This window comes from Lepisosteus oculatus, chromosome 2 (assembly GCF_040954835.1).
Source record: "Lepisosteus oculatus isolate fLepOcu1 chromosome 2, fLepOcu1.hap2, whole genome shotgun sequence".
NCBI classification, from domain to species: domain Eukaryota; kingdom Metazoa; phylum Chordata; class Actinopteri; order Semionotiformes; family Lepisosteidae; genus Lepisosteus; species Lepisosteus oculatus.
Window position 1 is genome coordinate 76,537,513 of NC_090697.1, and position 21,976 is coordinate 76,559,488.

General features: G+C 47.9%; 3 protein-coding genes and 1 long non-coding RNA gene across 7 annotated transcripts in view; 1 reads left to right on the top strand and 3 right to left on the bottom strand.

Annotated features, from left to right (window-relative positions):
• Window positions 1-2,140, bottom strand: part of elk1 (ETS transcription factor ELK1) — a 28,655-nt gene extending 26,515 nt beyond the window's left edge. The window contains exon 1 of the mRNA XM_069184208.1: window positions 1,719-2,140. Coding sequence (XP_069040309.1) covers window positions 1,719-1,743 — 25 coding nt within the window. The 5' untranslated portion in view covers window positions 1,744-2,140. The remainder of the gene's footprint in view (window positions 1-1,718) is intronic.
• On the bottom strand, window positions 111-1,709 carry LOC138225133 (uncharacterized). Its single transcript, XR_011183705.1, has 2 exons — window positions 1,421-1,709; window positions 111-1,191 (listed from the first exon to the last, which is right to left on the bottom strand). It is a non-coding gene; the product is annotated as an uncharacterized lncRNA (long non-coding RNA).
• A 7,849-nt stretch (window positions 2,141-9,989) lies between the features above and the next one.
• uxt (ubiquitously-expressed, prefoldin-like chaperone) lies at window positions 9,990-14,704 on the bottom strand. Of its 2 annotated transcripts, none has more exons than XM_015340905.2 (7): window positions 14,660-14,704; window positions 14,199-14,309; window positions 13,083-13,164; window positions 12,612-12,679; window positions 12,044-12,151; window positions 11,561-11,624; window positions 9,990-10,691 (listed from the first exon to the last, which is right to left on the bottom strand). In XM_015340905.2, the coding sequence occupies exons 2-7, from the start codon at window positions 14,282-14,284 to the stop codon at window positions 10,629-10,631; spliced, it is 471 nt and encodes a 156-aa protein (XP_015196391.1). In that variant the 5' UTR covers window positions 14,285-14,309; window positions 14,660-14,704; the 3' UTR covers window positions 9,990-10,628. The 2 variants fall into 2 exon arrangements, with proteins under 2 accessions (XP_015196391.1, XP_006625349.1); XM_006625286.3 differs by having other exon boundaries at window positions 14,613-14,698.
• A 171-nt stretch (window positions 14,705-14,875) lies between these two features.
• On the top strand, window positions 14,876-21,675 carry LOC102693594 (ER membrane protein complex subunit 3). 3 transcript variants are annotated; one of them, XR_011183707.1, is made up of 10 exons: window positions 14,876-14,942; window positions 15,759-15,938; window positions 16,496-16,553; window positions 16,989-17,082; window positions 17,343-17,447; window positions 17,813-17,894; window positions 18,315-18,394; window positions 18,952-19,034; window positions 19,690-19,875; window positions 19,909-21,675. XR_011183707.1 is itself a non-coding variant. In XM_069184212.1 (9 exons), the coding sequence occupies exons 2-9, from the start codon at window positions 15,784-15,786 to the stop codon at window positions 19,816-19,818; spliced, it is 786 nt and encodes a 261-aa protein (XP_069040313.1). In that variant the 5' UTR covers window positions 14,876-14,942; window positions 15,759-15,783; the 3' UTR covers window positions 19,819-21,675. The 3 variants fall into 3 exon arrangements, 2 of the variants coding, with proteins under 2 accessions (XP_069040313.1, XP_069040317.1); XM_069184212.1 differs by having other exon boundaries at window positions 19,690-21,675; XM_069184216.1 differs by lacking the exon at window positions 14,876-14,942 and adding an exon at window positions 15,089-15,138 and having other exon boundaries at window positions 19,690-21,675.
• Window positions 21,676-21,976: the final 301 nt, after the last annotated feature.

Here is a 21,976-nt window from a genome sequence, read left to right on the forward strand (position 1 = left end):
CAGGCCCGTCTACGCTTCGCAAGAGGAAAAGCTTTTGTGTCAGCCTCTTGCTTGACAAGAGCAAGCCAACAGCAACAACAGCAGCAAAGACAACAAAATAATACATAGAATAAATATTACATGTTTTTATTATATAATTTGGTATTAGTTCAGGTGGGTAGCTGCGTCAGCATGCGTAGGCTGCAAAGGAACAAGTAATAGGTTTATTCCATGCTGAAAAAAAGAAGAAAGAGAACACAACTTTTCGGCCGTGGAGCCTTCTTCAGGTGTGAGAGAGACAGGGCAGTAGGCAAAGGTAAAGTAGCGGGAGAACAAAGGTTGGGAGGGAGGAGGAGTGAGAGGCGGGAGCAGGGGACAGAAAGAGAGGCCATAATGTGGTATGACTGGTATAATATGGAATTACTCAAATTATATTAACAACCAAATATTATATATCAAATATAATAAAATAATACCTACAACAGTGTTACCACATGGTGAGTGGATTTTGAAAAACACTTCTGTTGTCAGAACAATTAAAAAAAAATCAGAGCACAGCCTTTATATTTTAAACTGAAACTGAAAAAACATCTTAGCTTAGAGCAAGCTTGGGAGAGAGCGCGATGCTTTGTATCCCTCTGAGTTACCACACAATTATTTGTCATTTTGGGGAAAAGGACAGGAAGGGAAGTTCACCTTTTTCAATTCTCCAAGCAGGTTCGGGGAGATAAGCATCTTAAAGGACGTCTCCGCGGTATTAGGGTTGTAATCGGACTTGGACGCTGCATTACCGCCCTCAGCCCGTACACACGCTCGGAGACACACGGGCGCACAAAACGTCAACAAGCCGAAACTGGTCATTAGAAACCAGCGGCGGGGTTTGAACCACAGCCATGAAAATTAAGTGATTGCACACCGACCTCTCAGAGCATTGGGAAATTGTTTACTTAGGTGTGTGTTCAGGTGAATTTAGGAGGGAATTTAAAATATAGAGACATCGGAAATAATCATTATACGTTATTTATGTTCGCTTTTAGGGGAAAACGTGGTGTCTTCAGCTGCACAGGCCAGTCTCTGGACACTGCTGGCCGGGTAAATGACTTTTGACTCTCGACTGCTTCGACATCCACGAGCTCTGGAACTGTAACGCGCGCGCCGGAGGCGGGGGGCGCTAGACTGGCTGTCGATGGTCTCGTCTCCTGCGCAGTCTTTCTTTTTTAAAAAAATAAATAAAACAAAGCTTTAAAAAAAAACCGTGCAACCCACGGCATTTTGCTCCGACACTGAAAAACCGTTCTGCTAGAAAAACCGATGCGCGACTCGAGTAAAAAAAAACAAACAGTGTGACATTTGAAAGTAGCAGCTACAACTCGCATCCAAGCCCTTGACAGGGGGAAAAAAAAAGTTTTGGTGCCAGTGCGCTCCTCGAGATCTAACCTACCAGGAGAGCAGCAAGTTTCCAAAGCGGGTGTTGGCGTTTATACGCGCGTAACTCTCGTTTATCCTGCCGACGTCTGCGCGGCGATGCTTGCAAGGGAATCACGGCAACAGACCTCTCGATTAACGGCCAGGAAGGCACCCGCGCACACGCTGGGCGATGACACTCCGCCGGGACACACGCCAAGCCCGGCCGCGGCGCAGCGCGCTAGCTGGGGCGGTCGATACGGTGTAGCCAAGCCTGCAGGCGCCGCGACACCACGGCCGCCCGTCCAAGCGCGGCGCTCCGCGGGCGCACTTACCACATAGCAGGGGGTTCGAGTCCATGTCTCAGGCGGCGGGGGTCCTGACGCTCATGCTGGAGGGAGAGGAGAACACCCGGCCGGGAGAGCGACGTCCACAAGTCGGTCTGGGGGCGAGAGGGTGGCGGGTGCCAACGGGCGATCGTCCAGCCCGATCCGGGGCTCTAATTATGTAATGACAGGGCTCCGACAAAGACCCGAGCCACCCCCATATTTCACCTCCGGACTTGACTGATGTGTGTGTTTGGGTTTTTGTTTTGGACGGCTTCACAGTCCTACAAGCAGCCACGGCGCATGCTGGCCTCCCATGTCCTCCTGCCCGGTCGCCGTGACGCCGAGCGCTGGCAGGTGAGGGTCTTTGGAATCGGCGAGGCTCGGAGTAGGAGACCCCCGTCTCTCTCTCTCTCTCCCCCCAGCCCCCCCACAACACACCAACCCCAACACCACCAGCACCGCCCCCCTTCCCAGCCGCTCTCCTCCGCTGCTCGCTCGGGTCCTGCTGTCGCTCCGCGAAGCGAGGTCACAACTCCCCGCCGCCTAGGCGCAACATGTCTCCGGGTACTCCGCCTGCTGTAACGGCGCTTGCTCTCGGCAGTCCATGACACGCGTGTCGGCCGCAAGCAAGCAGCAGCGGCGCCTCCCTCCCTCTCTCTCTCTCTCCGTCTACCTCAAGCGTCTCCAGTCCTCCCGTACTGTAAACCTCCGCGGCTGCGTTCCTCGCTTCCTGTTTCACAAACGCCTCGGCTGCGCTCGCCGCCTCTCGGCGCCCCCGCCCCCCTCTGTCGCCGGCGAGCGCCTGCAGAGTGAGATGTCAGCGTCACAGAACCCGTGACGTCAGCTATTTCCAGTAAAAAAAAAAGGAGGGGGGGGGCAGCAGCCAAAGACACCGTCACCCCCGCGAGCTGCTGCTCCGTCTAGTTCGTCGATACCTTTCGCTTCGATCGCGAATCCGTTCACAAAACATTCCCGCACAGAAATGAAATGCCAATTACGCTGAACTGCAGGTCGCGGGGGTTAACGGTGTTCGCCTCGCTGAAGCGACACAACGACGACGTCAGAACCTTGGCATATGTTGTATTTTAGAAGTGAAATACGAAATGTTACGTTATATTTCACAATGTGGGGGCTGCACACTGGTGGTGGTGGTGGAGGGGGTCCCCATTACCTGTAAAGTGTCGGCAATTATTAATTACTCCAAGTGCAACCACAGACTGCAACGCTTTCTCTATAAATTGCGTGAGGTGACACGAGTCTTATGATATAAAGCCTAAAGTTCAAACAAATAAAGATGAGATAAAAATAAACGCATAAGCCTCATACATTTATAGTGTTATTAATAATAATAATAATAATAATAATTGCTTACACTTATATAGCGCTTTTCTGGACACTCCACTCAAAGCACTTTACAGGTACTGGGGATCCCCTCCACCACCACCAGTGCGCAGCCCCACCTGTATGATGCGCCAGTATCACCACACACCAGCTCTCAGTGGGGAGGAGAGCAGGGTGATGAAGCCAGTTCAGAGAGGGGGATTATTAGGAGGCCATGATTGGTGAGGGCCAATGGCAAATTTGGTCACACCCCTACTCTTTTCGAGAAGCACCCTGGGATTTTTAATGACCACAGAGAGTCAGGACCTCGGTTTTACGTCTCATCTGAAGGTCAGTGCCTGTTTACAGTCTAGTGTCCCCGTCACTGTACTGGAGCAGTAGGACCCACACAGACCGCAGGGTGAGCGCCCCCTGCTGGCCCCACTAACACCTCTTCCAGCAGCAGCCTTAGTTTTTCCCAGGAGTCTCCCATCCACCTGCTGAGCTCCAGGGGGCTGCATTATCATGTCGTTTTCCAGGGAGGAGAAGGACCCGTTTCCTCTTCCGTGACTCCGGCCTGGGCGGGACAGGGCAGGGGGCTTGCGAATCGAGGCACTGGACCAGCGAGGGCGGTCTCGTACAGTAGCGCCACCTTCCATCTTGCAGCGTGCAGAACGGACCCCTCCTTCACTCCCTGACTGAGGGCGGCCCGCCGGGCAGCCCAGACGCACCGAAACACGACCCGACCGGAGGAGGCAACACATTCCGAAGGGTCTCTGCCCCCCCGCCCCAAGCCGGCGAGCCGCTATCCCTGGTCTGTGGGGTTCATCGTGGGGCGCCTGAACCGAAGGCGTCGCATGGCTGTTGAACTGCTTCGCAGACGGGAGATGGCTGTTTGTGAGACCCGGCCTGTTCCAAACTGCAGAGCCGTGGGCAGGCGAGGGCCGTGGGTGTCACGGACGTCCAAAGGGACTAACCGTGGGGAGCAGGAGAGCGGAAAAAGACCCATACGCGTAGCGGCAAGACGGGAAAAAGGCCCGGGCTCATTAGTGCAAAGAGTTCAGGAATGCCGTATAGAAACCTATGCCCTCAGGGAGCGGACGTGGGGCGCCCTGGTGCTAGGCGGGTCTCAGGACATCCGAACGTCAATGCTGAGCCAGGACAGAGTGCAAGACCCGGAAATATATAGCCCAAGGGAAAGAGAGGGACCGGAAGGACAGCAGACCGGAAACTAGGGACAGGACAGAGAAGGAGCGCCCTCTGGCTGCTGAGGGCGTGACAGTGGGTTCTAAATCTGGTGAGGGGACCCCCCCGGCCAGCCCTGAAGTGCACACCCGCCAGCTTGCGCGAGTCAGTAGCGGACTGGGGGAGAGGACTGACCGAGCGTCTCTCGTCCTCCTGGAGAGCTCCAGATGAAGCGAGGTCATGCCCCCTGAGTGCACTTATTTCTGATGTGATTGTGCACCATGTACGTTCACCAGTTCAAGTGCTGAACATGCAACAGGTCAGGCAGCCTGATCAGCTTGAACGTCGCCCTCCGCTCGTGCCCTGATCGATAATGAAGGGTCAGGGCTCAGACCTGGAGCAGGGCGGAAGGGAGACGGCGCTAACGGGATTCGGGTCGCAGTTCCGGTGTCGCTCCCAGTGTCTGCTCGCAGGCCCGGTCGGGTTCTGCAGCGAGACGGGCAGGAGTGCCGGTGCTCGCGCGCGCGAGGGGAGCGCGGGGGCGTACCTGCGCGCGCCGCGGAGCCGGTCTATTTCGGGGCGGAAGTCCTTTGTTGCCACCCGCGATGCGGCTCCCCGTTTCCACGGCAACTGCGAGCTCGTGCCAGGGGACGGCCACCCCTTGGAAGGCTGCGAGCGACGTCTCGCGAGCAGCGCGCCCCGCGCTCAGTCAAAAACAGCTTCGCTCAGACTTTTTATTATTTTATTACCCCGAAGCGTTTTCTTTAATAATAATAATAATAATATACTTACACTTTTATAGCGCTTTTCTGGACACTCCACTCAAAGCGCTTTACAGGTCCTGGGGATCCCCTCCACCCCCACCAGTGTGCAGCCCCACCTGGGTGATGCGCCAGTACACTCCCCACACACCAGCTCTCAGTGGGGAGGAGAGCAGAGGGATGAAGCCAGCTCAGAGAGGGGGGTTATTAGGAGGCCATGATTGGTAAGGGCCAATGAGTAATTTGGCCAGGTTACACCCCTACTCTTTTCGAGAAACGCCCTGGGATTTTTAATGACCACAGAGATCAGAACCTCGGTTTTACGTCTCATCTGAAGGTCAGTGCCTGTTTACAGTATAGTGTCCCTGTTGCTATACTGGGGCATTAGGACCCACATAGACCACAGGGTGAGCGCCCCCTGCTGACCCCACTAACACCTCTTCCAGCAGCAGCCTTAGTTTTTCCCAGGAGTCTCCCATCCAGGTACTGACCAGGCTCACACCTGCTGAGCTTCAGGGGGCTGCCAGTTGTGAGCTGCAGGGTGATATGGCTGCTAGAGATTCTGGAGTAGTAATATAATTTCTCTAAACTGGTGACCAAACCGTAAGAGTTGGGATTTCCAAATTTTTACTTTTCACATCAAAACGCCTTATTCTGTAGTTAAAACAATGGGCATCCTCTGAGTGTTTGCACAGCCGTCATTGGTCCTTCAGCACAGTCACCAAGGCTGAACAGCAGTGCTAATTTGTAACTAGGACTAAACCCATCGCAGTTGAATCATTGCCAGCGCTTTTAGAACATCACTAGAGAACACAGTATACAAACACACACACACACACACAGAGGCAAAGCAGAAACACAAGTGACCAAGAGGAGAAAGGATTAGAGCCCACTCCAAGCTTCTTCCCTGACAGAACCGGAACTGTAGAAACTTCCAGGTATCTTGAGCACTACAGAGACCCACTCTGGGCCTTAAGTGAGAGACTGGTTTATATATGTGGAAATACCGATTTCCTACAGGCAGTACCCACCAGGGAAGAGGCATTTTTCTTAGCAAGGCATTTTTTAATAGAGAAAAACTGTAAGTTCCTGTTTGTTTAGCATCTGCTTCAGAGAGACATTTAGTCTGGAGTAGGTTCTTGTAGAAGATGAGACACGGGTTCTCTCTTCCTCTTACAGTATTTGTGCTGCAGCTGAGAGGTGTTTTTCTGTGCCTGTAGAAAGCACCACTCCAAGGCTCTCAGTAGTGTAATATTTGTGTGTATGTATGTGTATTGTCTGTAAATATTTGTGTGTTTTTTAAGTGTGCTGCCTGATTATTATGTTGTTTCCACACTGCGCTGGAGGAACAAAGATAACAAAGCCCATGTGACACCTGCCACTCTCTGAAGGGGTGTACTCGTTGACTTATGTAATTGATTGTCAGGGTCTGATTTTGATAGATTTTCTTATTTACCATTTTAATTTTAATCAGTTACTCACACCTCCTTACTCATGACAATTCTAAGGTCTTGCTATATACTTTCTGTATCTTTTGGCTTTTTTAACAGCTGCAATCAATGCAGTCAGTTAATATTGCTCCTGCATTTTATTATCACATAGAAGCTCTTTATTTCTTGTATCGTAAATATACTATATAAATTCTGCTATAACACGAGACACAAACAGCATTCATTGTAAGTAATGGACCAACCCCTATAGGGCACCTATAGTTGCTCTTCCTGAATTTTAAACTTATGTAGTATTTGATTTGACCCTTTTTATTAATTATGCATATTATGGAGGCTTAGATATTGTTGACATTTCAATATATCTTTTAATACGATTATTTATTAAAAATTCACTAAAACATACAAAACACCAGCAACACCCACCTTAAGCAATTCAGTATTGTGGGGAAAGTCCCAGTATTTCTGATTTTACAAACAGAATTCCCCTTTGGCAGAAATGTCTGTTAAATCCAAAGTTCATTAAACCAAGGGTTTATCCTGCTGGTGTAATTTTAACATAACATCCAAAGATATAAATTCTACATTTACTATATAGCCTAACATTTTTTGCCTTCTTTATACGACTTCCTCACATTATCAAGAAGAAGAATAATGAATATCAAGTCATCGTAAGTCTTTTTTATAGGCGGTTTAAGATCAGTGTTTCCCATTTTTATATTTGCAGTTGTTTTTGCTACCTGCTGTGCAACATCAAAGCACTTGTTAGCAGTAAACTTTGTCTTCCAGTTTTTCTCCATTTAAAATTGCAGAATGTCATTTTTTTGTTCTGTGTGTGTAGCAGCGCTTAATATTTTTGTACATTGGGATTAAACTCAAGTGATGCATTTCGGAGCATATCTTAAAATAAATCTTCTCGATTTGAGTAAGTCAGGGGAAAAACACCCTGCTGCTGTTAGCTTTCTGATGACTGTGCTGTGTGAGATGGTGGGTGTGTTGCCATCTCCTACTGCAGTGATTGTGATTGTGCTTTCAGGTGCATCCATGCCGCTCAGTCTGTGTGTTAATGTCTGAGAACACGGTGCACTGCTTTTAGCAACGAAAACGGTTACCTCTGCATAAGCCACTTTCAACTGCGGAACTGTATTAAAAAAAAATTCCAATGGAATTTAAATAAAAATTGTGGGGGGGAGGAATTCTGACGAAGGAGTGAATGAACCCAAAAGCTACCCAATGCCTTTTTTTTTAGCCAAAAACATTATGGGAGTGTGGAACGAGCTACCCAGCCATGTGGTTAAAGCCGACATCCTGGGCTGCTTTCAAGAAACAGCGGGATGAGGTCCTGGCACCAATTACCTTAACTACTAACTACCAAACAGCTCAGACAGGACTAAAGGCCTCCTCTGGTCTGTAAAATGTGCTCATGTTCAAACCCTTCAAATACACATTCTGGATCAGAATGCACTGTCCGTTGGGGGTAAAGGTTTGCCTGAACCGTCTTCTGTAAATGTGTCAGATGCTCCTATTTGTACACTCTGAAACAGCTTTTTGAAAAAGATTAGGTTCAGCAGAAAAGAGGGGAGGAAGAAATTTCAGCTTGTTTGAGAAAATGTCAGACATGCAGAAAGTGGACTTGTATATGAAGTGAAGCAGGACGTAGAGGCTTAAAGCTGAGCTACGTGGTATAAATTTCTAACTTGGAGGAAGAAGAATGAGAGAGGATGGTGAGACTCAGGCAGATAGCAGAAACCTGCATACATGGGTGTCAAAACATGGGGCAGAGAAGGTCAAAGTTCAGAGGTCAGAGGAAGCGAGAAGATTACCATAGGCATCAGTGCCTTACCCACCTTGAGAAATACAGTTTTGTTTAGCATGACTTCAGGAAAAAATCCATGTATGTAAGCACATAAAACTTGTATTCGTGCTGTGGTAGCTCCAACACATTGTGTAAATGACCAAAAACACCTATGTCCATGCAACTAGTTGTTACGGCAGTGAAGTATTGAACTTGAACATACTGAACATCCAGGTCTGGAAGCAGTTTGTGAGCAGTTATTTCTCCAAGCTGCTTCTACAACAGCTGCAGTAAATCAAGTTGAATGTCTTCCTTATTTCTATGTCCGGAGAGTCACCTTCCCAACTACAGTTCAGTGAGGTTGTGATAACTTTTGCTGCAAGGTGACCCAAAGGAATATGATGAGGCTATTTGAGCTTTAGAATGTAAAAATAATTCGGACTTTGAAGAGATTAAAGTGCCCTAGAGCATGAAAAATGAAAAAGTGTAAAAGGGACTTTGAATAGGTCTCACACGGTAATTTAAGCTTTATCTGATTGCATAGATGGGATTCAATTTCGATTCAATTCATTTCAATGCTGACTCACTATTTATTGGAAAACAAAAGCAGAAAATAATAAGACTTCAGCCAGTCTTTAGCTTGTGTTGAAGTCACTAGACGTAGGACACAGTTTAGGGAGATTGATTTGTACAAGAAAAAGACACCAAAAACCTTTTCAAGTATGGTCTCACTTTCATCAGGCCTAACTGAAGTGCTGAAACATCAGGAGGGTTCTCTGGTTCTCAACATGTTTACCATTGTCTGCTTGAAGGAAATTCAAGCACCTTCAACAAAGCATACATTTAAAAAAATTCAACAGTCTAGTGGGAGGAGGGTCACGTGATCTGGGACGGGTTGTCGTGACAACTCCGGCTTTTTTTCCCTTCTTTCTCCTGAAGGCCCATTTTTCTCTTGACATCCATGGATGCAGCCAGGTTGCCTTGGCAACCACCTGAAGCAGGCATCGTTGTGAATTTACTTAATTAATCCATTGCTTCTTTTGCAGATTAGTTCACTAGACCCAATTCGTATTGCTCTTGAAGTCACGATTGACGCACAGAAAGCAGGGCAGTTGTAAAACCTCCTGCCCATGATCTCGAGAGCTGTATTCTAGGATGTTATGGTGTCTCTGAGGACAGAGGTGGCCATTATGCGTCCTGTCCTGGCTCACTCAACAGCAATTTAGTGGAATAAGTAAATCTATGCATGATTTCTATACTTCTGCACAGTAAAGCACTGGCTTTGGTGAACAGAATTACTGCACACATGCCGAAACGGATACAGGTAGAATATAAACCTTTAAGATGAAGTGTCCATCGTCCTGAGCGGTCTCTAACATAATGGTCTCACTCAGGCAGGCATGCTTTCCAGTTTCACTTATCAACGCATTTCACTGACATTTTCATCAAAAGCAGTTTACATTGACCTGTGGAGCTGTGAGTTTCACTGGGGTAAGACAGAGGGTCTTACTGAGGAGTCCAGCAGGAGTGCCTCAGCTGGGGCTTGAACCTACAACCTTCAAGGTGCAAATCCAAGGCTCTCATCACCATCTAAGAGTTTGCCTTCTGCAAGCATGGCCTTCTGATCAAAGAATTTCAAATTTACAAAAATTCAGTCCCTTAACAGATGCCAACAAGGTGCTGATGAAGTCAGGCCTAGGAGCAAGAAATAAGAAATTCAATCTTAACATCAAAGACACAAGCCTGGACATTAAAATGACACTCTGGGTTCATGTCAACCATTGCTGTTTAATGCAGTTAACTCTAAACTTCATGGCTACATAAGTTAAGCATTGCCTTCCTGCCGTTTAATCAAATACAGCATATCTCTTCTCCACTCAAGCTATAATTCTGTCACTGAATGCACTTTTCTGTCACCGGAAGCCGATGTGCTGTTTCCAGCCAGGATTTTATTCCCGAGAAGAAGCCAGACTCTTCCCTCAAGTCCCCCGTCGTTCCGGACTCAGGCTGCACGTCACTCCCGAGAGGGAAAACGCCACAATCTTCCCCGGTCCGAAGACTAGGCCTGATCTCCACTACTCACATCCGTTTATGTTCAAGACTAGGTAGGGAACGGAAAGGCTGCGTCTGGGTTTTATTCAGGAGGAGGCGGAGCGTACGGCGAAGATGAAAGCAGCCAAGTCAGTCTGTTCACTCCCAGCGATCAGTCTCTCCTTAAAGCCCCCAGTGCTTCCTGCTGCTGGATAACCGGGAACAGGAGTCCAGGGGAACTGCAACTCGGAAACAGAGACTGAGCCACGAATTGGCTGACCGTTTACTTGCCGATTTCCGAATTAAAATGAACAATCACCCCCCCCCACCCCTCCCCCACTTAGGGTTCTAGAAGAAAGAAACAGACAGCGCTGCTCTAGAAGACTTCTCGCCTTCTCTCCTCAGGAAGATCTTTCAGGTCCTGCAGTTCTCTCAGACCCTGTGCAGAATAAAGAGATGGAATAACAAGAGGAACTGTGCTCATACACCGCACTGCGCAGAGTAGAATTAACCGTTCAGCGGAAGATCTCTCTACCTCTTACGAGTAAGAAACAAAATCAGTCATCTTCAATCTCTGGGCTGACCGGCTTTCCTGGATACTCCACTCAGCTCTACTGGGAACTCCTGGATGATGGCAGCCAGAGCACCCTGTACGCTCTCCACACACCAGATCTCAGTGAGGAGAGCAGAGTGATGAAGCCAGTTCGGAGAGGGGGGTTATTAGGAGGCCATGATTGGTAAAGGCCAGGAGGAAATTTGGCCAGGATGGCAGGGTTACACCCCTATTCTTTTCCAGAAACGCCCTGGGATTTTTAATGACCACAGAGAGTCAGGACCTCGGTTTTACGTCTCATCAGAAGGACGGTACCTGTTTACAGTCACTATACTAGGGCATTAGAACCCAAACAGACCGCAGGATGAGCACCCCCTGCTGGCCCCACTAACACCTCTTCCAGCAGGTCTCCCATCCAGGTACTGGCCAGGCTCACACCTGCTGAGCTTCAGGGGGCTGCCAGTTGTGAGTTGGAAGGTGATGTAGCTGCTGGCTCTGTGATAACTTCTAACCAAATTCCGAAGTGCTTTACCGGCACCTGTGCCTTTAATGAAATTAATGTTTTGTGTAATCGACTGTAAATCCTCTAAGAAAAGAATCGCTCAGAAAGCAGAACTGAGTTTTACACTGCTGTAGAGTTGCTCAAGAGCAGGGAGGGGGCACCAAGCCCCTCATTCCAGCTTCTCTTTCCCATTTTAATAAAAGTCCGAGAACAGCATGGGGAACACCATTCCCCAGGTAAAAAGGCAGCTTACCTCCAACACCATGCGAATGTTGGCTTTGATTTTGGCCGAATCTTTCGTTAACTTGTCGCTGTGTCTGAAAGAAAACATCCAGGAAGTGTCATGAGCGCACACTTCATGTAAGAAACTCAAACATTTTCTTTATAAATAAACAGTTGAAATGCAGTGAATCCCATGCTAAGTCAGTACAACAGAATATATTTTAGGACAAGAAATTAATTAATTTAACTTATTGTCGTTCATTTAATTATTTATTCTCAATAGAAGCATGAAAATGTAACTTTCACCTCTTTATCATGCAATTAAACCAGCTCTCTGATATGCCTATAAAAATCTAATAAAAACAATACATTTTACAAGAGCAAGACAAATTCAATGCACAGAACAATTCAGAAAGAGTCCAGGTGAAAGCTCACAGATCCTGGGCTGAACTGATCACAGCCGGTAAGAGCACAGCAGAGCAGACTGCTGCCCCCTCCCCTCCCCGAGTCTTACTCTGTCAGCTGGCTGGTCTTCCTCTCTATAAACTTCAGGGCTTCGGGCAGCGTGAACTCCACAAAGAACCCGAATCCCACGGCAACGAAGATCTTGGAAGGATCCTCACTGGTCATAGAAACAAGGCAAAGCTGAGTGTGTCAACTACAGCAGACACGTGGTAAGCGAACCAATTATTCATTTAGCAATCAATACTTTGGCAGACACCTTTATCCAACGTGACCCATGTATATTTGCACAGCTGGGTGCTTCCCTGAAGGGGGTCCAAGCGAAGTACCACGCTCAAGGGCACAACAGCAGTGTCCCCACCTGGGATTCGAACCCGCAACCCTCCACTTGCAAGTGCAGATCCCTGACCACTGAGCCAGCTGATAACAGAGTGCTCCTCCTGAAGGCACGTTCCTGTTCTCTCACAGGAAATATTGACAAAAAAAGTCTATACCACTTCAATACCAGAAATCCGTTTTATTTTGAAGAACCCACTTCCTTAACAGATGTAAAAACCGGTGGTTAAGAAGCCAGGCCAGGAATCAAGACGGAAGACTCAAAACATCTCCGCTGTACTTACACATGAGCCTGGACATAAAAATTACAGCCCAGGTCCACATCCGTTTTAAGCTCCTTGCTTCCCGATTCCTGGAATAGGGAGACTGGTTTAAGAGTAAGAAAAAACAACCTAATTCACCAAATTACTCGAAACAAAAATCACAGCTGTGAGAATATATATATATATGTACATCTAATCATACATCTATAGTTCTTTATGTCAGTGATTTATGTTTTAATAAAACTGCTCCAAAATCCGAGGTGTGCTATGTGACACCTATTGGCACATAGCACATTATTAGCGGACACTATCGCTACAATGGAAATAAAATAATAGCATGAAATTAAAGAGATAGGTATTGAGATACCAGTTCACATCATTCCGAGTATATATGTAAACACTGCATTTCACGATTTCAAACTTCCCTAATGTATAACTACTGTCCTACAATATAACCCACACTGTAAAGTGAGAGGCAGGCGAGTGCTGTACCTGAAGGCTTTCAATCACGTTCTTCAGCTGCAAATACTGGGCGATCTTCTCGTAGATCTCATCTCTCTGCTCCAGCACCGTTCTGGCACAGTAACAGACAGACAGTAGTCACGGCGCCGACACGGCGACAACACTCGCCAGGTAACCCCAATGGCCGAGAGATGAAAACGATGTTCAGGGTGTTTTTACTTTGAGTTCGGGCATCTGCACCTCCTCCTCCCCGCCCCCCAAAAACCGGACCCAGGCGTCGGCTGAGCAGCCAGAAACAGCCGTGAGCCGCAGGTGACCTCGGTCTGTCGCGGGACGGGAGACCGCGAGTCTCTGGGCTCCGGGTGCGACAGATTAAATCCCTTCATCTTTCCAAGCTACAGGCTCCCGAGTCCCAGCCAGCACCCCGGGTGTCTGTGCTGTCCTGTTGACAATATCTGCATGAAGGTGAGGACTTCTGTACAACTCATCCACTGTGTGTCTGGGCAGGGCCAACATTGACTTTAACGTGCTTATGGACGAAACATTAAACTCTCTGCTTACATCTGGTTTTTCCCGTTTACAACTGTTTTTTTCTGCAATATATCTAGGGGCTTGTGCAATATATTTTTATATTTATAATGTGCAATACAACTTTCTGTTTTTTGTATATTCTGTACTGTGAGCAACTTTTTTTAGTGCACTTCTCACTGAGTGTACCGACTGTATTGTATTGTTGTATTATTGCATTACACTGTGCTCTGTTGACTGTGCTAAACTGCTGTTGCACTGCAATCTCCCTCACGGGATCAATAAAGTATCTTCTTTATTAAAAGAAAACTCTCCCCCTCTCTCAGCAGAATTTACACAAGAGCTCACAATTTCCTGAAATGCATCAGACAGCTGTACATCTGGGGGAGTGCCTTGAGCTAGAGAACAAAAGGCAAACTGTGATTTTTTTTTGGGGGGAGGGGGGGGATCACGGAGACAGGACAGCAGTTTATCCAATCTGGTGAAGCACACAGCTTCAGTTTTGCACTATATACCGGACAACTACAGCTGCGACAGGTAAAACATTGGGATTAGAACCTGCATTTAGACTATAAAAACAGAAACAAAATTCCACTCTTCGGCCCCCCACACACTTACTGCAAATCTCGCTTCAAGACCTCGTTTATAAACGTCTCGTATGCAGAGACTTTTTCTTCAACTTTCCGCCTGCCGCCCGGAGTCATCGTATAGTCTCAGCAGGGCAGGAGCCTGTAGGAGAGACGCACGGTGTGAAAATGAAACAAACACTGACATCACCCCTCGCCCGATTTACACACCTATCGTAATCAAACCCGATACAAACAGATCATTTCTCGGTGCTCAACGATATATTCCCAACGCCACGTTTTCGTTAGGCATGTCTCTCCTTGCAGAATTAATCTCGCTTTGAATGTCACCCAGATAAACCACGTCCCCTGCTTATTGAACTGCTGCTAATGCAAAAAAACATAGAAAAGCAGATGTGACACACGGTGTAAAATAGTTTTTCAAGAGGCGGAAAAGTATATAAACCTCATCGATTACTGAGATCGTGAGAATCAAGGGGAGCAAATTCATACATCATATGTTTTCATCCACTGCACGCGTCACTCATGGGCTTCCGGGTTAAATGTCAAGACGTTTTAATGTCATTTTGTGTTTTTTAAATGTGGTGTAAATAAATCCATACATTGACTTGGAAAACAAATACGGTTCGTTATCTATGAGCGTTTTTTTTAAAAAAATATATGTGTCTTATACGTGAATTTATTAATTTGCGTTACTGACGCCGGGGTCAAAGTTTAAATTCCCGTCCTTATTTTTAATTCTGGACATGTGGAGAAGTCCTTTCAGGGTTCACAGGTACCTACCTACACACTCACACGACACGGGTGTTTTTCGAGGTCCTTATCAATACTGAATAAAGTGGGATTAAAATTGCTTTCGGTGGGGGGAAATTATAACTAAATGTTTATTTCCAGCGCCGAGGGCGGAGCGGGGATACCGAACCGAGCCCCGGTCTGTGGTCGCGGAGACCCGGCTGGCTCTATCGCTGCAGGTGTTTAATGGGTGGCGTTTTTTTAATTAACAAAACCTCTGGTATTATTTCGACACAGGCCTCGGTACATATAGACGTCTCTGGCAGTGTCCCGAGTAACCCAATAGAAAACAGGCGAGTGTCGGAGCGGTTTTCGGCAGCAGCTGGGACAGTTTCACAGTTTCGCACTCGTAGCTCCTGTGAAGAGCTGGACGGGAGATTTGCTCTGATCTCCTTCGTTTTTTGTTGTTGTTGTGGGGAGTTCGTGTTAAATTCGGTGCCCACCGAACAACGTCCTCAGCTCAGAAGTCACTGAAAAGAAAAGTGTCAAACTTCTAAAAGACCTAATAAGCGACGCTAGAAAATACAATACTCATCTGGTTGAAGTGCCAAACCCGGTTGTTAAGTTGAATCTCCTTGTCATCGTTTTTTTTTTTTTTACCGTGTACCGTGTTGTTTTTACGGACGCGAGGATATCCAAGTGTTTTCTGAAGTTTCTCATATCGTTGGGTATTATTATCGCGGTCTACTGTTCTGTGGCCTACTTCTTGTAGGATAATGTGCACCCAAAAAACGAACTTCAGTGTGTTTGTGGTGTGAAGTGTTCGGGCTGTCCTTCACCTGCCGGGGCTCGTTTTCAGGGTGTGTTGACACAAGCGAGTCGCCATGGCCGGTCCGGAGCTGCTGCTGGACTCCAGTATCCGAGTCTGGGTCGTGCTGCCCATCGTCTTCGTCACCTTCTTCGTGGGGGTCATCCGACACTACGTCACCCAGCTGCTGCACAGTGACAAGAAAGTGGACCTGCAGCAGGTGTCCGACAGGTGAGCCCAGCGGATTTCATCTTTCCGGGGGCAGAATCGTGAAATGCTGCAGGAGTTTAAACAATCGTTGTTCGTAGATGTTGGTGGGAGATTTCACAATCAACTTGAAATTGACAAATCAGTGTATGGTCTCATATCGAAGTTATTCTGCAGGTGAAGTGTTGGAAATACATCAACTGTAAGATCAATTTTAGCTTATTAGCTGCGGGGAAATATTACCTGTGCAGAAGGTGTCTATAGGCCTTAAGTTATATGGGAAAGATTGGCACAGCACCAAGTGATCTGCAGCTGGGCTAGTACAGAGATTGAGATTAGTTTTGTGGCATGTGACCAGGCTCTGATCGACTGAAACAGTTGTGCAGAAGTGGCCCCGAATGTAAAAAGAGCAGAGGAAACAGGAAGCTCTGTGTCATAGCCCAGGGCACTGCCCAGCCCTCTGGTAGAGCCCTGTGCGTACCAAGCCAGCACTAAGCTTAGATAAAAGAATTAAAGTAGGACGCAATGTAAATATCAATGTAAATATTACCGCAAGTAACTTGTTATATCTGTTTTTGCAGCCAAGTGTTGCTCAGAAGCCGTATTTTGAGAGAGAATGGGAAATACATCCCCAAGCAGGTAAGAATGTTATCCTGGGCTTTCCGAGACTCTGGAGCATCCTAATGAAAATAGTTTTGTCCTTCATACTGGATTTGTGCTGGGTGCTTCCGACTCTCAGGTTAAGAGCTGATGTGAGCTACGCTTTCTGTGCTTGGCTTCAACTGAACTGGTCGTGAGAAATGCCGTGAGCTCCACTGTGTCAGGAATCGGTTGGTTATCCTCAGCTGTGTGGATCAATGATCAGAGCACTGAGAAGGTTTCAGCAGAGATGGTGCTCCTCTCTGGAATCAAGACGGTGTGGGTCTCTGGACTGGGTCTCCAGATGTGGCGGAGCTGCCCGCTGTCTGGGGAGCGAGGCTGCCCTCGTCTCGCGACGCGCGCGCCTCGTGTTCTGCGTGACGGGGTGCCGGCGGAGCTCTAGGCGTGATGCTCTCCAAACGCTTTTCTCTTCAGTCCTTTGCGATGCGGAAGCACTACTTCAACGATCCCGAGACGGGGTTCTTCAAGAAAACCAAGAGGAAGGTTGTTCCTAAAAACCCCATGACAGGTGAGAAAGAGGAACCGTCCCGTTTCGTTCGTGGTGGTGGGGGGTTGAGGTGCTTTCATTCTCAAAATACTAGAGAATTGAAGCAAACCGGGGAACCTCACACTCTGCACGCCCCCTGTCCTGAGCGCTATTTACAGGAGTTCGAACTTGGCATCGTACAGTGGGAAGAGTTATGGGGATTTGCTGCTGTTTAGTTTTGGGGTGTTGGGGTTACCTCTCACCTGGTGTGTCAGCTCCAGCCTCTGACTGGTCTTTTGCAGATACCAGCATGCTGACGGACATGATGAAGGGCAACGTGACCAACGTCCTCCCCATGATCGTGATTGGCGGCTGGATCAACTGGGCTTTCTCCGGGTTCGTCACCAGTAAGTGACTGTTCTGTTGGTCTTTCAGAAGAAATGAATGAATGCAAATGAATGTGACCCCTGCTGGAAAAAGATCAAGGTATTTCCCTAGCAGTCCACTTGCAATTCAATCAATTCAAGCTTTATTATCCTCTGGGGGGAATTTTGTTTCATGGCTGAGTCCAACTCAAGCGATACACTGCTGGACAAGTCGGGGGTGGCAGTGATAGAGAGAAAGGAGTTACCCCAGGAGGAGTTTTGTTTCCGCCTGTGAAGGGCTTGAGCTCTGCAGTCAGGGGCTGGGACATGAGCCCAGCTGTGTGCAGCCTGAAGGTCTAGCCTGCCTACTGCCCACTGATCCCCCTGTCTTCTCTCTCTCCGCACAGCCAAGGTGCCCTTCCCCCTGACCCTGAGGTTCAAGCCCATGCTGCAGCGCGGGATCGAGCTGCTCTCGCTGGACGCTTCCTGGTACGGCTTCGCACCGGTCTGCCCTCTCGCCCCCTCCAGGCCCACGGCTGCCCTGGCCTTGTTCGCGCTGTTCGTTCTGCTCTGGCTGTGAGCCTCGTGCCTGTCCTTCGCTCGGCTGGTCCCGGGTCCCGTAACGCCCCCAGGACACCACGCCGTGCGTCGGGGGACCCAGCCTTTGGAGAGGCAGCCCCTCGTCTTCCAAGTTCCCTTCCTGACCCAGTTGAAAATGCAGCTTCTGTTGACTTTTCTAAATCTAAATCCTCAATTTCTCACTTATATCTATTTTTATTGTATATTCTGCTACTGTATTTTGTATTGTGTCTTTTACGTAAAGTGCTATGAGAGAGCTCTCTATTGAAAGGCGCTGTATAAGAATAGAATTGATTGATTGATTGATTGTCCCCATCTTTTTCTGTGTAGGGTGAGCTCGGCGTCCTGGTATTTTCTGAATGTCTTTGGGCTGCGCAGCATGTACAACCTGATCCTGGGTCATGACAATGGTGAGCAAGTCAGAGCTGGATCCAAGGCACCCCTGTTTCTCTGTTCTCTCCGGCCGCTGACTAGTCCACAGAGCAGCGTGCCTTGTCTGCTCACTAATAGGAGAGATAGCTGCAGAGCTCTTTCTGTCTCGAGAGCAGATGAAAAATAACTGCTCAGCGCCAATGCAAAGGAGGCACTCAAGCACGACAATTGAAATGTTTGCTCCTTTGGTGGAGCTGGTTGGTTACATTATCCATCCATCCATCCATCCATTCATTTACCAACAGCTTTATCCAGTTCAGGGTCGTGGGGGAGCTGGTGCTTATCCAGGCTATCAGAGGGTGCAAAGCAAGATAAATCCTAGACATGGTGCCAGTCCATCACAGAGCACAGACATGCACACATACAGCTAGTGACAGTTTCCCAGAAGTCAATTCACCTTCCAGCATGTCTTTGGACCATGGGAGTGTTTTCTTGAAGGGCAAGAGAATCCCGTGTTGATGGATTTTAAAATTTGTTGAGAGACTCTGTGCTTTCTGACCTCAGTCTAAGCTGCACCCTTCAATGTCCCTTCCAGCTGCTGACCAGTCCCGCATCATGCAGGATCACATGACAGGAGCTGCCATGGCGATGCCCCCTGACCCTAACAAGGCGTTCAAGGTGAGAGAATTCTCTCCCCCCCCCCCCTTAAATTTTCTTCCAGGTCTCCTGAAAAGCCAAAGACTGGATGGGTTGAATCCGAAAATGAAAAGAGCAGATGGTGTTTTTTTTATCCTGAATAATATCCATCATGTCATGTCATTTGCCAAACCTCTTTATACCGTACGGTGTCGCAGGATGAATAATATATTGTAGCGCTCTCGGGTTCATGTGGGTATGCGCCCTTGCCACTGCCGCCTCAGGTCGGCTCCCCACCGCTGGGGACTCGAACCCGGGCCTCTGGCATCACTCAACAGGGACCCAGCCTCTCGAGCTAAAGGGAAATCTCCCATCAGCCCGGCGGCTGCGGTCTCTGCTATTCACAGGGAAGGGCGGTGACGTCACCACGCTGGTAAGTCGGCTTGCACAACCTGCAACGGTGGCCGTATGCGTTACAATATATTATATATATATAAATACTTGCAAAATACCAAATGAACCAAATGATTTTGAGAAACACTATTTTTGTGTTCTGCTGCACAAATCCAATAGGTTCATTACATGTCAAGAGTTCCTCTGAGGGCTCTTCCGAGTGACTTCTGCTGGCTGAGACCCTGCAGGGCTCTTCTGAGTGACCAGTCTGGGTCCGTCTGACTCCTGATTTCCATCCCTGCAGAGTGAGTGGGAGGCGCTGGAGATCGTGGAGCACCAGTGGGCCCTGGAGACTGTGGAGGAGGAGCTGATGTCTCGGGACCTCAACTTTGGAGGGTTCTTCAGCCGGGAGGTCAAGACCACCATGTTCTGAGAGAGGCGGAGAAGGGTGGGGGATAGACCGAGCTGCTCTGGATCTGTGGTGAATTGTCCTGTATTAGAAACGGGCTTCTTAAACTGAGCCCCTGTTTCCCAGCTCCTCTTCATCATTGTGGCCTCATTCTAGTCCCAGCCAGGAACGCACAGACTGCCTGGGCCTGTGATCCGGCCAGCATCTCGTCACGTGTTTTAAAACCTTTGCTGCTGCTGTGTCTAGTATTTAAACATGTGATTTGATACCGGAGTGCAAGGATCAGAACGTTCACATGTTCTACTACTCTACAAACAGTATTCAAATTGTATGCCTGTAGTGTATGTGAGTTCCCAGTACTGAGACTGGGGAAACACTAATTTGATTTTAATTACCCTGATTCCCCCTCCTCATTAAAAGGCTTTCGTTGCAGTTTCGGTGGTCTAAACCTGCTGCCCAGCTGTCTTGCGCTGGTGTTGTGTGACGAGCGTGAGGAGTGATGGGTCTCTGCACGTAGAGTCACCTTTCAGAGTGCTTCCTTTCTCACATCACGCGTGCTTTGTATTTTTTTCTTGCCCTGGCTTTTTTTTATTTGATTTACACGATTTCAACACTTGATGAAGCCTTACATGACTAAAAAGCAGATGGTTCATCCTGATCCTGCCCCTCTGTCTCTCTGGTGTCCGACGAAGAGTTGGTGGTCTTCGTTCCTCGGGGGCAGGAGCTGAACAGCCTCCAGACCCTCTTTTATTCTCCAGTTCTGATCCAGCTACTATTCTCTCTCTTTTTGGACGATGGTTCAAGAAGGAACAACATGAATGAAAAAAGATAAGAGGTGCTGCCAGAAATAAACCACACACAGGAAAGGGGAGCAGATAGACTAAGAAAAGAGAAGCAGATTTTGTAGGTGAACATCTGGCAAATCTCGCGCAGGTTTTGCATTAACAAAACATGGCCTTGCCTTCCCTTCACTTATCACAGCCTCCTTCCCAAAAAGTTCTGTCTGCCATCCATCCATTTTCTATCTCCTTTATCCATACAGGGATGTGGCAGAGCCGGTCTATCCCAGTAAGGAACAGGCACACCCTGGATTGGACACCAGTCCATCACAGGGCAGATGCCTAGACTCAAACTTCACACACACTTGCACCAGAACCAATGAACCTACCAGCCTGTCTTCAGTCTGGGTGGAAAGCAGGGCACCTGGAAGAATCCCAAGTGAACATGTTGAGAACATACAAACTCCACCCAGACAGCACCCCAGGAATTGAACCCAGGGCCCCAGTGCTGCAAGGCAGCAGTGCTAACCAGTGTGCCACACTCTTCTCTCTTGCCTTATAAATATATTATCAGTAGGCTTCCAAAACTTTATTAATGCAATACATGCCCTCGTTCCAGCATGACTTGGAGATACTTGTAGTCTCCTAATCCTTCATGTGAGTCAGACATGTTCATTTCATACCGTATTAAGCCGAGACCTCAGTACCGAGGAATGCACACACAGAATGTTATATTTAGACTATGTGGTGTTTCTGATTTCCTATAACACTCAGAAATTACTTCCAAGCCCACTGCAGAGATATTTGAGTAGACCGTATTTATAAATGTATGTAGCTTTAAATACAGACCTAATTTGAATCCACTTTGTTTTTCTTTTAAGAGGGGGGCAGAGGAAGGCTTTAGATGGTTTGTGGTTACTGCTGGAGGGGTTTGGCTGTTTCTGACCTGGGGAAGATATTGTAGCCTTACAGGAGAAAAGACTCTTTGTCCACTCCTCCTGCTGTGACTGGGGGGGTTCATCTGGAGATGAGTGTTGGGGAGGAGGTGTAAAATCTGCCTGTTTGAGGACCCTGCCTGGTGAATAAAAGTTTATTTATTGAGTGTCTGGCCTTTTCCTTTGTTCTGTTAGCCTGGGCTCAGCCCTCATAGTGCTGTTCGTACAGATGACCGTTGCACTACCTTAGTGGGAGGAAGCCCACACGAGCAAGGGGAGAACATACAGACTCCACACAGACCGCAGTCACTTCCATTCATTCTTCCAGTTCAGGCTTCACTTAATGTCACTCTATTAACCTGCCACTTTGGCCGTTCACCCTGTATAACTTTTCAGCCAACAGCCTCCAATAACTGGGGAGCATCAGATCCCACAGTCTGCTCCTGTCATTTCACTTCAGAATTCACA